Consider the following 13,587-nt stretch of genomic DNA (forward strand, 5'->3'; position numbering starts at 1 on the left):
CAGAGGGAGTGTGCAAATCAACTCAAATTGTGGGTACAAAAAGGCTCTGTGGCCACCCACTACACCAGAAATGTCCATCTGAATGCTCATCTAAATATCCTTTGCCACTTTCTGAAATCTATGCACTTATGAACAATACAAAAAGAATTATTAAAGCTAACCTGCAAACCGCAAGGAACATGAGCAAACATTTGCACACTCATGGTCAATACTATCCCGATGTACAAAACCATGCTCTTTTCTGTACAAATGGATGCATGCCTTATTGCAGTTTTTACACACACACACACACACACATATATATATATATATATATATATATATATATATATATATATACATATATATATATATATATATATATATATATACACACACATACACACACACATACAGGGCCTGATTCATTAATGAAAGTAAAGCAAAAAAAAAAAGTGAGTAACTTTGCACCTTGGCAAAACCATGTTGCATTGGAGGGGAAGGTATATTTTAAAGGTGATGGCAGATTTATAGTTAGGATAGGGCATGTTCTTGATAAACTTTAAATGTCTGTGTACAAATAAGCTATCAAGCATTTGTGTGCTACATAAAAAACAGACAGTATTTAACTTATGTGCAAAATAAAAAATCTAATCTGCGCCCCCTGCATTGCAACATGGTTTTAAAAGTCCAGGAGAAAACTTACTCATTTTTGTTGCCTTACTTTCCTTAATGAATAAGGCCCACAGTGTCTGAAGTAGAGTGGGGTATACGGTAGAATGCCATAACATTACTTCTCTTACTGCCTTCTTTGTAAGACTATCAAATTACATTGACTTATATTTTCCATACTGCCACTTTTAAATTTACATTGCCTAATAAGTCAGACAGGCAGAACAGGTTACAGGCACACAACATATAACATGAGACAATCATTTAGTTACCTGAAAGATCTGTCCCCTTCTCAGATTTATGTTCAGTGAGAAAACAATGTATTTAAATGTTTCAAAAGGCAGACTTTATCTCCATACTCAAGTGGCCTAACTAAAATTTATATTCATCCAAGGGAGATACAGCTCTTCAAGTAAAAAATAAGTCGAAAAAATAACCAGAAAAAATAACACTGAAGATAAATGTCAGAAAATTTGTAATAAATTTGGCAGGTTGAAGATACAATTGCCTTAAAACAGTGTACAGGTGTGTTCAGTGAGTTTGAGAGACTTGTAATGTGTGTGACAATATTCTATCTCTATAACAACAAAGTTTTTCTCTCAGGGACAATATAAATGAGTCTTCTGGGAGCTGGGGAACCTGGTGTTCTCTGTTCATGTGGCTTTTGCACACATAGCTCAAAGTTCACAGGCTTTGTAAGAGGGGCAGGTTGGACCAGTTATCATCTGGTCTTCTTGCCGTTGTATACAGTTGCCTTGTCACCCAAGCAACAGCTATTGTTACATATACTCTCTGTCCACAAACTCAGTATTAATACTCCCTTTTAATATACTCCTAAGTAACGTCTTAGGGGTAACTTCAAAAGGAACAATACAATAATAATTCCAATGAATAAATGACATTTATATAAATTCAACTTCTTTAAATCTTCAAATCCAGAAGTCTGATATCATATATATTCACTTTACTGGAAAGAAAAATCAAGTTGGTCAACAAATGAAATAGAAATAATTACATTGGTTATGCAAAGGCTTTTTTCTTTCGTTCAACAGGGTAACATGCTTAATGTCCAAGATGACCAAACGCACAGACAAGTAGGAGCCATATGTGCTTGTCTTCTGACTGACAGGTAGACTTGATACTCTGGCCCCCTAATGGTGTCAGAGTCAAATTTAAATACTGTCTGCCCTAAACTGATATTAGCGCAGGAGGAAGAGAACGGCCAGGGGAGAACAGGCCGCCAATAGGAGCAGAGGAGACAAGTGTCCCATTGCTATGCAACGAGATGCACATTGAGCATGCGACGGCGCTCAGAAGGCAGGGAAAAGCCGCCTCACTGTTGCCTAGCAACAGGATGCCCCCAACCGGAAATGTCAGGTGGTCGGGGACAGTGCCTGACACATAGTAATATTGAAACTTAAGCAGTAGGCTATAAACTGCTTGGAAACCTTGTCATATAAATTTGTGTTTTAATTTGTTCAGTGTTTTCAATTTATTTATGATTATTGCTAATGTAATGTATGAGATGTTTTTAATTAATAAAACAGCTTTAGAAGTCTCCCAGAACAATGTTGGATTATTGTTATACTGTTAGTTATCAGCCAGGAATGATATCCAACTATGAATTCTTACATATTTTTAGAGGATGCATTGCAAATCTAACTCGGAGTCTCCATGGTTTAAACTTACTTTTCTATATATTTAAAAATGGGAATTCCACACCAAGGAATGATCTGAGATTACAATTGGTTCAATCACGGCTAGTGAGTTACACTAGAAAAAATATTAGTGTCTATCAAAATACAGTCAAGAACTGAGCCCATTACATTAGAGAAGCAAGTATATTTTCTATTATCACTGTGTAGTTCTCCAAACATCCACTAACTGGAGCCACGTAATAATGTACTCTATGCCAACCTCAGGTTTTTTTATATTTTCAATTTTCTGTCTTTCTAAGTCGGCATCAGCAATAGTATCACCACATATGAGACTCTGTTCAGCAGAGTAATCATACAATAGTGCTATCATTTTAGAAATACATTTTTGTCATCTTTATTGGTGACATATACAGTAGATATACAATTAGTCATGCACACAAATAATCTATTACATAATGCCTGCAGGATCAATGTTTTCAGCATGTTCTACAAATGTTATACCACTTTTAATTACATAGTATCATTTACTTTCTAGCTTTGGAATTAAATGAAGCAAAAATATTATTATAACAGTTGTTCTTAAAAGTATTATACTCCTATTTGGTCAGATGTGGTTCATGCAGCAAAATATTGATTTTCTTTTTTAATAATTTAGGTAAGGATTTTTCTTACAGAATATGAGAATATAAGAGATTCCATGCAGCAAATTTCATCTAAGTCACGTTGAGGACAGGGCAAAATTAACTAGATTAAACTGACTGACCACAAATTTAGTGTTTTGTCTGATAATCAATAATGAATAACTTTCCATTTGCAAAAAAATCAATAAAAATAGGAAACCTAACTAAACACAATTGTATTCCATGTATGTATGTATGCCCTGTCCCCATGTCCCTTCGCCCCTCCCCCCCCATTCCCCAGGCCCTCACTCACACCCTCTCCCCTTATGCCTTGGCCTCCCACCCAGACTGGTCTGCCCTATAGCCAAGTTGAATTTTCAATTTCATTTTCCACTCCCAGCACATGGGCCCCCTTCTCTGCACCCCCTTAGCACCTCCGCCCCTCCTACTTGTTCCTCTTCCTACCAGTCTTCAGGGAAGGATTTGCGTATTTGGTTGACATTCCCTGACTAATTTCAGCGGCATACATATATGACCCGTGCCGCAGAATTCCAATAGACAGTTGAACTTGCACATGGATGCATCAGGATCCATTGGTTTTGGAGTCTACTTTAGTGGGCACCACTCGCTGACTGGAGCCCTGGCGACAGAACGGATTGGTGCAGAACTTGCTAGTTCTGGAGCTATTTCCTATAGTGGTAGTAGTCGAAATTTGGGTGAGTCTTCCATGGGTAGAATGTGGTTCTCTAGTGTGACATACTGGGGGTTGTGCAATGTATAAACAAGCAGAGCACGTTGTCCACACTGGTGGTGGAATTGCTGCAACATTTAGTGTTGTGCTGCCTAGAGCATGATATCACATTCCAGGCAAAACATGTTCCGGGAGTAGAAAATGACATTGCGGATGCTTTGTCATGATTTCAATGGTCACGTTTTAGAGATCTGACCCCACACGCCCCCTGTGTGCTTCTTTTGTTTGGCAGATTGTCGAACCAGCAAAGAATGTCTTTCAGAAACATCATTGGTCCCGTCCACCAGGTGAGTAGCATTAGATCAGTGGGTCAGTCACTTGGGGTCGTGGGGATGTGCGATGCAGGTCAGAGCGACGACATGCTTGCTTATATTTAGCACAATTACAAACAAGGATTTATTAAGACAGCTCTGGCGACCTTGTTATCTGGTATATATATAGTTTTTATCATGCCTATATGGTTGGTCGGACTTTATCATAGGGTTTTTGATAACCTGAAATGCCCTAAAGGGGTGGGTGTAACGGCACCCAGTTAGCGATGATGTCAGAAGGCCAATTGACTCTCGAGTTTTGCAAAAATTAGTAGGCACACTTTCTGCAATAACTGAGAGCAAGTATGAAGCAATCTTGTTTAGCACTGCTTTTGCCCTCGCTTTCTTCAGAGCATTTAGAATTAGTGAATTAGTTGCGCCTTCTAAGCGAGATATCAGTGACGCTCTGGTGGCCAGACACATGATTGTATCGTATAACATGTTGTCTTGCAAAATCCTTAGGTCCAAGAAGGATCAGTTGTGAGGATAATGGTTATCCATAATGGCCCATGAGCATCGGAAGATCTGTCTTGTTCATTCATTGTGCACAATTTGAAGGGGTCCATCCAGCCTTGGTTAATTCAAACAGATGTTTCCCAGCTTACTAAATTGTAGGCCAGCAAGGTAAGCCATTATATTTCTAATATTGTCTCTAATTTAATGTTCCTTCTTCTGTATTTTCCAGAATGTTCACTTTTATTTGTATTTGTGATTGTTGCTTTGCCAAGTGTTGTCAATTTGTTTTCCTAGCAATGGTTGCACAATCTCTGTACTATATCCTGATATGTTAAGGGACCAGAAGTTACTGACTGGTTCTGTTTCCTGGTGCTTTCAGCCTCACAATTTTTTAAATCCATTTTCATACCACTGTTCACATATTGTGATGTTCTCCACGGGTAGTTTCAGATAATTGTCCATATAACTTTCACCAGATCTTTAGAGTGGCATCATGTTAGGTAATTCATTGAGAGAAGTTCATACAACTGTGGTTTTGGTTTTGGTTTTGGCAAAACTGCCTTGCGTGTTTTGGTTTTGTTTTGCAATTTTGTTTAAAAATCATTTTTTTTGGCCTAAATTAACCTAATTTAGTGCTCCGCCTGTTTCTTGGATAAGTAAGGTCATTCTCAAGCTAATAAATTATGAAAAAAACAGTTTAATCCCTGGTAGGCTGTTCTTAATTCTGCACACAAACCTGATTGTCTTCCTCTCCATCTTAGCCTATTGGCAATGCAGCCATCGTCTTTGGGTGTATATTACACCCTACACTTATAGTTAAATATATAAAGAAATGGACAAAGACAGTTTGGTTCCTGTCTGCATCAGACCCCCCCCCCTCCCCTTGTAGTAAAATAGAAAAAAACAGCCGTTATAGACTGCACAATAAAAATATAAATGGACAAAACAAAGGTGTCTGTCTGTATAACCCCCCCTCCACTTATAGTTAAATAGAAAAAAAGCAGCCTGCATAGGCTCTACTATATAAAATTAAATGTACAAAAGTAGTTTGGTGTCTGTCTGTAAAAGCCCCCCCCCCCCTCCACTTGTAGTTAAATAGAAAATAAGCAGCCTGCATAGCCTGTACTATATAAAACGAAATAGACAAAGGTAGTTTGGTGGCTGCCTCTGACCCCCCCCCCTCCACTTGTAGTTAAATAGAAATAGAGCAGCCTGCATAGACTGAACAATATCAAAAGAAATGGACAAAGGCAGTTTGGTTTCTGTCTGTATCAGCCCCCCTCTCCACTAGTAGTAAAATATAAAACAATTCAGACGTTATAGACTGTAGAATATAAATAGAAATGGACAAAGGCAGTTTGGTGGCAGTCTGTATCAGACCCCCTCTCCACTAGTAGTAACATAGAAAACAATTCAGCCGGTCTAGACTGTAGAATATAAATAAAAATGGACAAAGGCAGTTTGGTGTCTGTCTGTGTATGACACCCTACCCTTATTGTGAAATTGACAAAACAGCAGCCTTTCAAGACTGAACGTGATATAGAAATGCCCCAAGTCCCTTTCCTATTTGGGGGTAGATTGCACCCTACACTTATACTTATTTTTTTTGGGGTGTGTTTTTTTTCCTGATTTAAAAAGACTATGTACTTTTACATAGGCTTTACCAGATGACGTACAGGGAACACTACCATCAGGACTGGTGCCAGCACCTGCTTGCTGATCCTGCTCATATGTGGACTGCTTTGAATCCATTTTAATGAGCCCAAAGCACTTGTAGTGCAAAATATTAAATAGATAGTGCTGCTAGATAAGACTTTCAACACCAGAAAAATTGTGGTTTCACACTGGGGAATATGGAACACTCCAAAGCACTTGTAGTGCAAAATATTCAATAGATAATGCTGCTAGATAAGACTTTCTGCAGCCAGAAAAATTGTTGTGTCACACTTGGGATTATGGGACACCCCAAAGCACTTGTAGTGCAAAATATTCAATAGATAGTGCTGCTAGATAATACTTTCTGCAGCCAGAAAATAGTTTCCTTAGGAGGGAATATGACACCCCAAACAGTTGGTAATGTTTGCAAAAATGCCTCTATCCTCCTCTCTTACTGCTAGAACAATTGCTAGAAGAATTGCTAGAATTGCACTAAGAATTGCAAGAATAATTGCTCTGTCCCTGCTCTAATGTTCCCTGCTCTAATGTTGCCTGCGACCTAACCCTGCTCTCTCCCTCTGTCAAATGGCGATGGATTGCTGTGGAGGCGGGTATTTATGGATTTCAAATATCGCGAGAACCGAGCTCAGAGATCCGATGACGTCACAATGACGTTTTGCCTCGATTTCGAATCCGAATTGGCGAGAGAGTACCCAGCCTGCTCGGCTCGGTACTCGGATAGGTGAAGTTCGGGTGGGTTCGGATCTCGGGGAACCGAGCCCCCCCATCTCTAGTAAATATCCAGAGTAACCAATGATCAGAAACAGAGCAAACACAGCTAGCAACTGGTTAATGAGCACAGAACAAAGTCTTTAGTAATGGTAGTCTCAGATAGCCACAATAATTAAAGATCTTCAGAGACACTAGCAGTTGATAGCTTAGTGGTTAGCACTGCTCCATCACAGCACTGCAGTCATGAATTTGATTCCCTTATCTGTGCGGAGTTTGTTTGTTCTCCCTGTGTTTGCATGGGTTTAAATAAATTGGCTGCTATTAAAGTGTGTGTGTGTGTGTGTGTGTGTGTGCGTATGTGTGTGTTTGTGCATGTATATGTTAAGGAATTCAGACTGTAAGCTCCAATGGGGCAGGGAATGATGTAAGTGAGTTCTCTGTACAGCGTTGCGGAATTAGAGGCACTATATAAAAAGCTGCTGATGATGATGTAGTGCGTCAAAAGGTATAATTACAGTTCTGATTGTAGACAATAGTGCTCACAGATGCAATTTTGGTAATATATCTTATCCAATATTCTTGAAGGCAGCAAAAGTCCAAGTACAACTGAGATGAGCCCAGAGCCCCTCAATGCAGTATCAGCAGGTAGAGTGATCATCTATGTTCAAGCTACAATACTCACAGAGGAGTTGAAACAGAAACCAGTAACTGAAGAATCTTAGAGAGCAAGCTGTGCAGGGGTCCAGAGTAATGTATATGTCAGGCACCGTCCTGCTTCTGCCTCTATACAGCACCTGCCCCCTTTCGATACATGCGTCCCGTTGCATAGCAACGGGACATTCTCTGTTTATATTCGGATGCATACGCAGAGCTTGGTATTCTGCCGCATAGCGACAAGAGACGTTCCGATCCGCATGCATGCGCAGGGCATAGTGTTCTTACGCATAGCGACAAGAAGCACTTCCTGTCTAGCGGTTGGCTGCCTTCCTCCCGCCAAAAACTGCAGCACCAATCAGGGAACACTTCCCTCTATTTAAAGATCACTCTGACTCCATTAGGGTGCCAGAGTATTTGATCTTCAGCCTTGCTCCAGCATTTGTTCCTGTGTATCTTGCTCATTTGGATTCTGACCCCGGCTTGCTCCTGACTTCTCCTTTGATTCCTGATTCTGGCTTACAGTGATTCCTGGTTTTGACTCAGCTTCCTGACCATTCTCCTGCTTCTGATTTTGGCTGTGATTGTTTATCTGTTTTTGACCCGGATCTGCTGACTATCCTTTGCACTGCTGCATCCAGACTTGTTTTCAGTATACTGGTGCTCCATCACTGCTGCCACATTGGACACCACTCAGCTAACTGATACTGAAGGTCGCAACTTGCAAGCCTCTTGAGTCCAAACCTCCTTGCTGGGGTTGCTGGTGAAAACCAGAGGAGTGTTATACTCCGCACCTAAGTAGCAACTGCTGGTAGGTATCACCATCTTCTTCTTCGTGGTTGTGACAGTATATCACTGACAAAGATTGCATAAAACAGGAGGGAGTTTTAAACTCCAAAGGGCCAGTGAAACACTTCCTAAATGAATGACACAGATGTGCAATGACTCATGCTCACTAGAGTTAAAGAGGCAGTTCCAATATCCTAACATATTAAGAAGAATTCTTATATTTTAATCAGGGTTTCACCTGGGGTGTTTCAGTCTGTATCTTACTCAGAGTGCACCGCAATGGAAGTCCAACCACTGTATCTTATTATTTACATTTGCAAATATTCGTAAAATGCTTACCGGCTGATATCCCTTACTTTACTTAACCTCTTAATACTCATTTAACAACTTTGAATAATTGACACAGGACATAAATGTGGAAAAATTAAAAGGAATTTATTTTCAAATAATGTGGTAGAGAAAAATAGCAGTCCGTACGACATCCGCCAGACAATCAGGATGTCCGCAAACGGACATCCGCAAACGGGGGGGGAAACACACCCTGGGAACACATATCTATATTATCGGGACCATCTGTCCCAGGCACTACAGAACCCACAACCCTTCTGGGCTAAAAGGAATGCAACAACCAGCCAACCCACAGGGGTGGCACTTGGACCGAGACTATAGCCAACTCATCGAAGAGAAGCAGGTTCAGCATGGCCACTTTCGTAATGTGTGCCTCAACCACTGGCTGTCGTCTGCACTGCATTTTCCGGAAACTTGCCATCCAGGATCTCCACCAGCAACACCAAACATACCAGGAACTGACCACCGTTACCATAGAACAGTCTGACAATCCATAACAGGCACCTGAAGTCAGCCAACACAGAGGGCGGGCCATTAACTTCTTGAACTCATAAGATTGATTTAGTCCCCGCCCATCAATTTTATAGATTATACCTAGTCCTCCCCTGTGACATCATATGGGCGTACTCCTCAGTTGAATTTTTGACCCCAGAGGACTAGCTACAGTTTGTGACACAGCCTCAGCTCTTAATTTCCTTCATGCCTACTTCAGCCTGCAGTTCTTATTCTCCTAACACCACACTAGATCATATCCGTCACATGTCCAGGAGAGATTCATGATATTAGGTGGAAATATCAACCTGCTCATGCATGCATGCCCTCTTTGACACTTCCACTGGTCCTTAATCTCTCCATTGCTGCACTTTGAAATTCATAAATGACTGCTTTTTTTTAAAAAATATATTTTTATTTCAGCTTTAAGAAGTGCAAAATGTTAACAACTGTATTCAACCAGTGAACAATAGATTCAATTATCAAAAATAGAACAAGCATTACAAGAATATTGTTCTATGGTTAAGACAACAATTGAATACATAGAACACTTAAGACTATCATAAGTTTAAAACATTCTCTATTCCATTACAGAGCTAAAGCTGCTTTAATATTTATAATAAATGTCAAAAATAAAAGAAATTATATAAACTATAGACTGTAATAAAAATAACACCGATATTTTAAGGATGGTGTGCAACAATTATTAACAAAGTTCAACAAGTAACACTAACAATACTGTCCACTCAACCACATTCCTACAGTGAGCGATCCATCCATTAAATTGATTTGTTTATGTGGAACATGTGGGTGTGGTAATAGTCAGATTATTATTTTAAGGGTGATTGTGGAGGTGTGGAAGATAAATGCTAATAGGAGGTTATTTTACAAAAGGACCAAGAGGTATGTTGGAAGCTTTCCTCGTTTGCTTGTTTGGTGGATGTGGGGAAAGTTTGTATGAACTATCCCAACACTAGAATAGACTTGATGTTAGTAGTTCTTTGCTTAGTGTGTTTCCAACCAATCCCTCCTAAATACAAAAAGAGTCTATACATAGCCATTTCCAGAATTGGTTCAGTATTGAATGTTCATTGTTTTAATATTGCTTTTCATCCAACTGATGCCAGGACTAGTTACTGTCTTTTGTCTCTTGATGGTATCCCTGGATGATTCACTAGGTATCCGAGGGTGGCCCACTGTGGGTTCCTCTAAGAGGTATATCAAGCGTGTTTGTGAAATTACTGCTTTTCGTCCAATTTGAAGATATTTTGAGAGCTACTAATCTATGAATTAATATACCTTTATTCTTGTGTTCACAATCTGTGTGCTATAATTGATCACTTTTCATACAGCATTGCTTTCTGCACTGGGAAGATAAGGTTGAATCTAGTCAGACTACTGCACCAGTCTCTTACCAGAAATCAATCCCCTGGAACATTGCAAATGCACCTGGAGGCTAAGTTCTTCTATTCTACATACCCTGATAACACTAGACGCAGTGAAGCAGACCCATGAGCATTACTTATCACTAAAGGCATCACCTGACATATTCCTACCTACAATATAAGAGGTGCATATATGTGTGGTTTGTGCTACACTTATTTGCCTGACACCTGAACGAAGAGAGACAATTGCAAATTGAAAGCACTAGCTAGAAATTGACCAGCCTTGTCCCACACAAGGAAGCCTTAGGCAATACCATGTGAACTTTAAATATCATTGAATATGTAACCAGGGCCGGTGCTAGGGTCTGCGCCCCCCCCCCCCCCCCAGGCACACTTTCACAATCTGCGCCCACCCCCTCCCCACGTCTTTCCTTACTTTTACTTGCCTCCATAAAGCTGCTTCTTTCTGCTCCGTCTCCTCCCCTCCACTCACTAACACTGTTGGGCCGTGATGATGATGTCACGCCTGACAGTCAGTGAGTGGAGGGGAGGAGACGGAGCAGAGAGGCGGCGGTGGTGATCCATAGCCCCTTCCCCCTCCCCGTGGAAGGTATGGTCAGCGGTCGCCGCACAGTTTTAAAGTAATTTTAATTCTGTGGCGCCCTCCAGAGCCCGGCGCTCTAGGCAACTGCCTTACCTTGCCTAATGGGAACGCCGGGCCTGTAACTATACTACTTCACAGACACAGGGAAGGCTTTGTTTACATTATGGCTTGAATCCTTGCCCTCTACTCTATACACCCTCAGCACCAGTCAGTGTTGATATAGACTGTTGGGTCCTTTCTCAATAAGAAATGGTACTTTGCTGTGGCAATCACTTTTGAATATGATATGTTCCTCCTCTGATGTCAGTGATGTACAGAGAGCTGGCCTTGAACATTAAATATACACTTAGAGGACCTTTATTTGTATGTTACATAGCCTGTAGCCTCTCTTCCTACTTTAGTGAAATCATTCTGTTTACTGCAAGCTGTCTAAGGTCAATATTACTTTTGTGAAAATAGCAGCTGTGAATTTGACCGTACCCTTGTTCCTTAGAAACCCGCTAGCATCAACCTTATCTTTGAAATAGTATTCAACACAATTCAAATATCTGGGAGTCAAGACTCCACCTTGTTTACTCAGCGAATCATGCTCCATTTCTCCAGTATGTCCATCTGGAAAAAATGGAGTATGCCAACATTAGGTAGGTTAATTGGCTTCCGACAAAATGGAACCTAATTTATGTGTGTGTGTGTTAATTTGGGTAGTAGGGGATTTAGACTGTAAGCTCATATTGAGCAGGGACTGTAAAAAATAAAATTTTCTCTGGAATGCACTGCATAATATGGTGACACTACTTCTTTAAACTAAAATAAGAAAATAATAAATACGCTTGAATGTCCTTTAGGCTTTATCAAATCTTGCTATGTCTATGGAGATATATAATGCATAAGAAATATGTATATATATAGTTCTCTTGTACGTGTATAGGGCATGTCACTGTACACTTATTAAGAATTTGTGTACGTATATCTATCTCATTCTTCATGATGGTCACTTTTGGTAAATAAACATGTAGGCCCTGAGTCATTAATGAAAATAAGGAAAAAAAGGAATAAATGTTCACCGGGACAAGCCATGTTGCAATGCAAGGGGTACACATTAATTTACTATTTTACACATAAGTTAAATACTGACTGTTTTTCCAAGTAGCACACAAATACTTGATAGCTTTATTTTTACACTAAAATTTAAAGTTGATCTAGAACACGCGCTATCCCAACTATAAACCTGTCCCCACATTTTAAATTTACCTCTCCCTCCAATGCAACATGGGTTTGCCCAGGTGCAAAGTAACTCCTTTTTTATGCTTTGCTCTCCCGAAACGACTCAGGCCCATATCTGTCTATGTGTGTTGAAGATGATTATAGTGGAAACATCGGTGGTAATTGAGTTATCGGTGCTGTAAACACCGACACTCTTTAATCCTACAGAATTATTCCCATAGTGAACAGAGCGACAAAGAAAAAATAACTACTTACCAGTAAAAGGACACACTGTCAGTCCGAAGAGAGGACATCGCGACAGTTGCAAATGACATCACTTGCATGCGCGACTTGCAAATTTCTGAATTTAAAGCGCCAATGCACGGACCCAGGTAAGTATTCACTTTACTTTAGGGGTTGGGGTTAGGGGTTGGAGTAGGGATAGGATTAGGATTAGGGTTAGGGTTAGGAGTTAAGGTTAACGATTAGCTTTAGGGGTTAGGAATAAAATTCATGTTAACCTGCTCTGTGGGTTGCCGCTTTAAAAAAAACCTGCATATAACTGACGTCATTTGCAGCAGTAGCGATGTCCTCTCTTCGGATTTACAGTGTGTCTTTTTACTGGTAAGTAGTTATTTTTTCTTTGTCGCTCTGTTCATTATAGGAATAATTCAGTAGGATTAAAGAGTGTCGGTGTTTACAGCACCAATAACTTATACTACACCCGGAAGCATATCTGTAACACCTACGTTTTTCTTCTGGATATTTCTGTCAAACAATGTATTTACTTTTTGTACTCTGCATTAACATAGTAATGATGTAACATCAGTTTTTTCATGCGCATCTAATTTTTTTCAGTTTTGTTTTCAAGTGCTGTGTCACTCTTAAATAATAACACAAAGACATGTCAATGGATGAGTCCTCACGTGCATCTTCTTTATCAGTTCATGGAGGAAGTGTAATATGTATAATGCTGCTCCAAATATTCACTCTGCATTTCCGCCGTATGTATTATAAACTCGTCTTCTCCTTCCATCTGTATATTGGTTCTCATCTCAGCAGTTGTTTGAGTTCTCTCATTTATGGCATTTATTTGATAAATTAGAACAACAGCCAAAGAGGTCCCCAAAATCTAGGAAATAAGATTCATTTATTACTGATACAGATAGTTATAAGATTTGCAATCATTATTCAAAATTTGTGTAAATGTGAGTGTACACATAATAAAAAAAAATACTATTATTGTTGTTAATACAGCATCCAACATATTATCCAGC

At 39.8% G+C, this 13,587-nt stretch overlaps 2 protein-coding genes across 3 annotated transcripts in view; both read right to left on the reverse strand.

Annotated features, from left to right (window-relative positions):
* The window catches only part of NWD1 (NACHT and WD repeat domain containing 1), a 61,761-nt gene extending 48,462 nt beyond the window's left edge, over positions 1–13,299 (reverse strand). The window contains exon 1 of the mRNA XM_075207208.1: positions 13,215–13,299. The gene's annotated coding sequence lies outside the window, so the exon portion shown is untranslated. The remainder of the gene's footprint in view (positions 1–13,214) is intronic.
* LOC142151482 (tetraspanin-33-like) overlaps positions 13,251–13,587 on the reverse strand; it is a 39,726-nt gene continuing 39,389 nt past the window's right edge. For both annotated transcript variants that reach the window (XM_075207195.1, XM_075207186.1), the window contains one exon: positions 13,251–13,442. In XM_075207195.1, coding sequence (XP_075063296.1) covers positions 13,251–13,442 — 192 coding nt within the window. The remainder of the gene's footprint in view (positions 13,443–13,587) is intronic.

The sequence above is a fragment of the Mixophyes fleayi genome, chromosome 1 (genome assembly GCF_038048845.1).
Source record: "Mixophyes fleayi isolate aMixFle1 chromosome 1, aMixFle1.hap1, whole genome shotgun sequence".
Lineage (NCBI taxonomy): Eukaryota > Metazoa > Chordata > Amphibia > Anura > Limnodynastidae > Mixophyes > Mixophyes fleayi.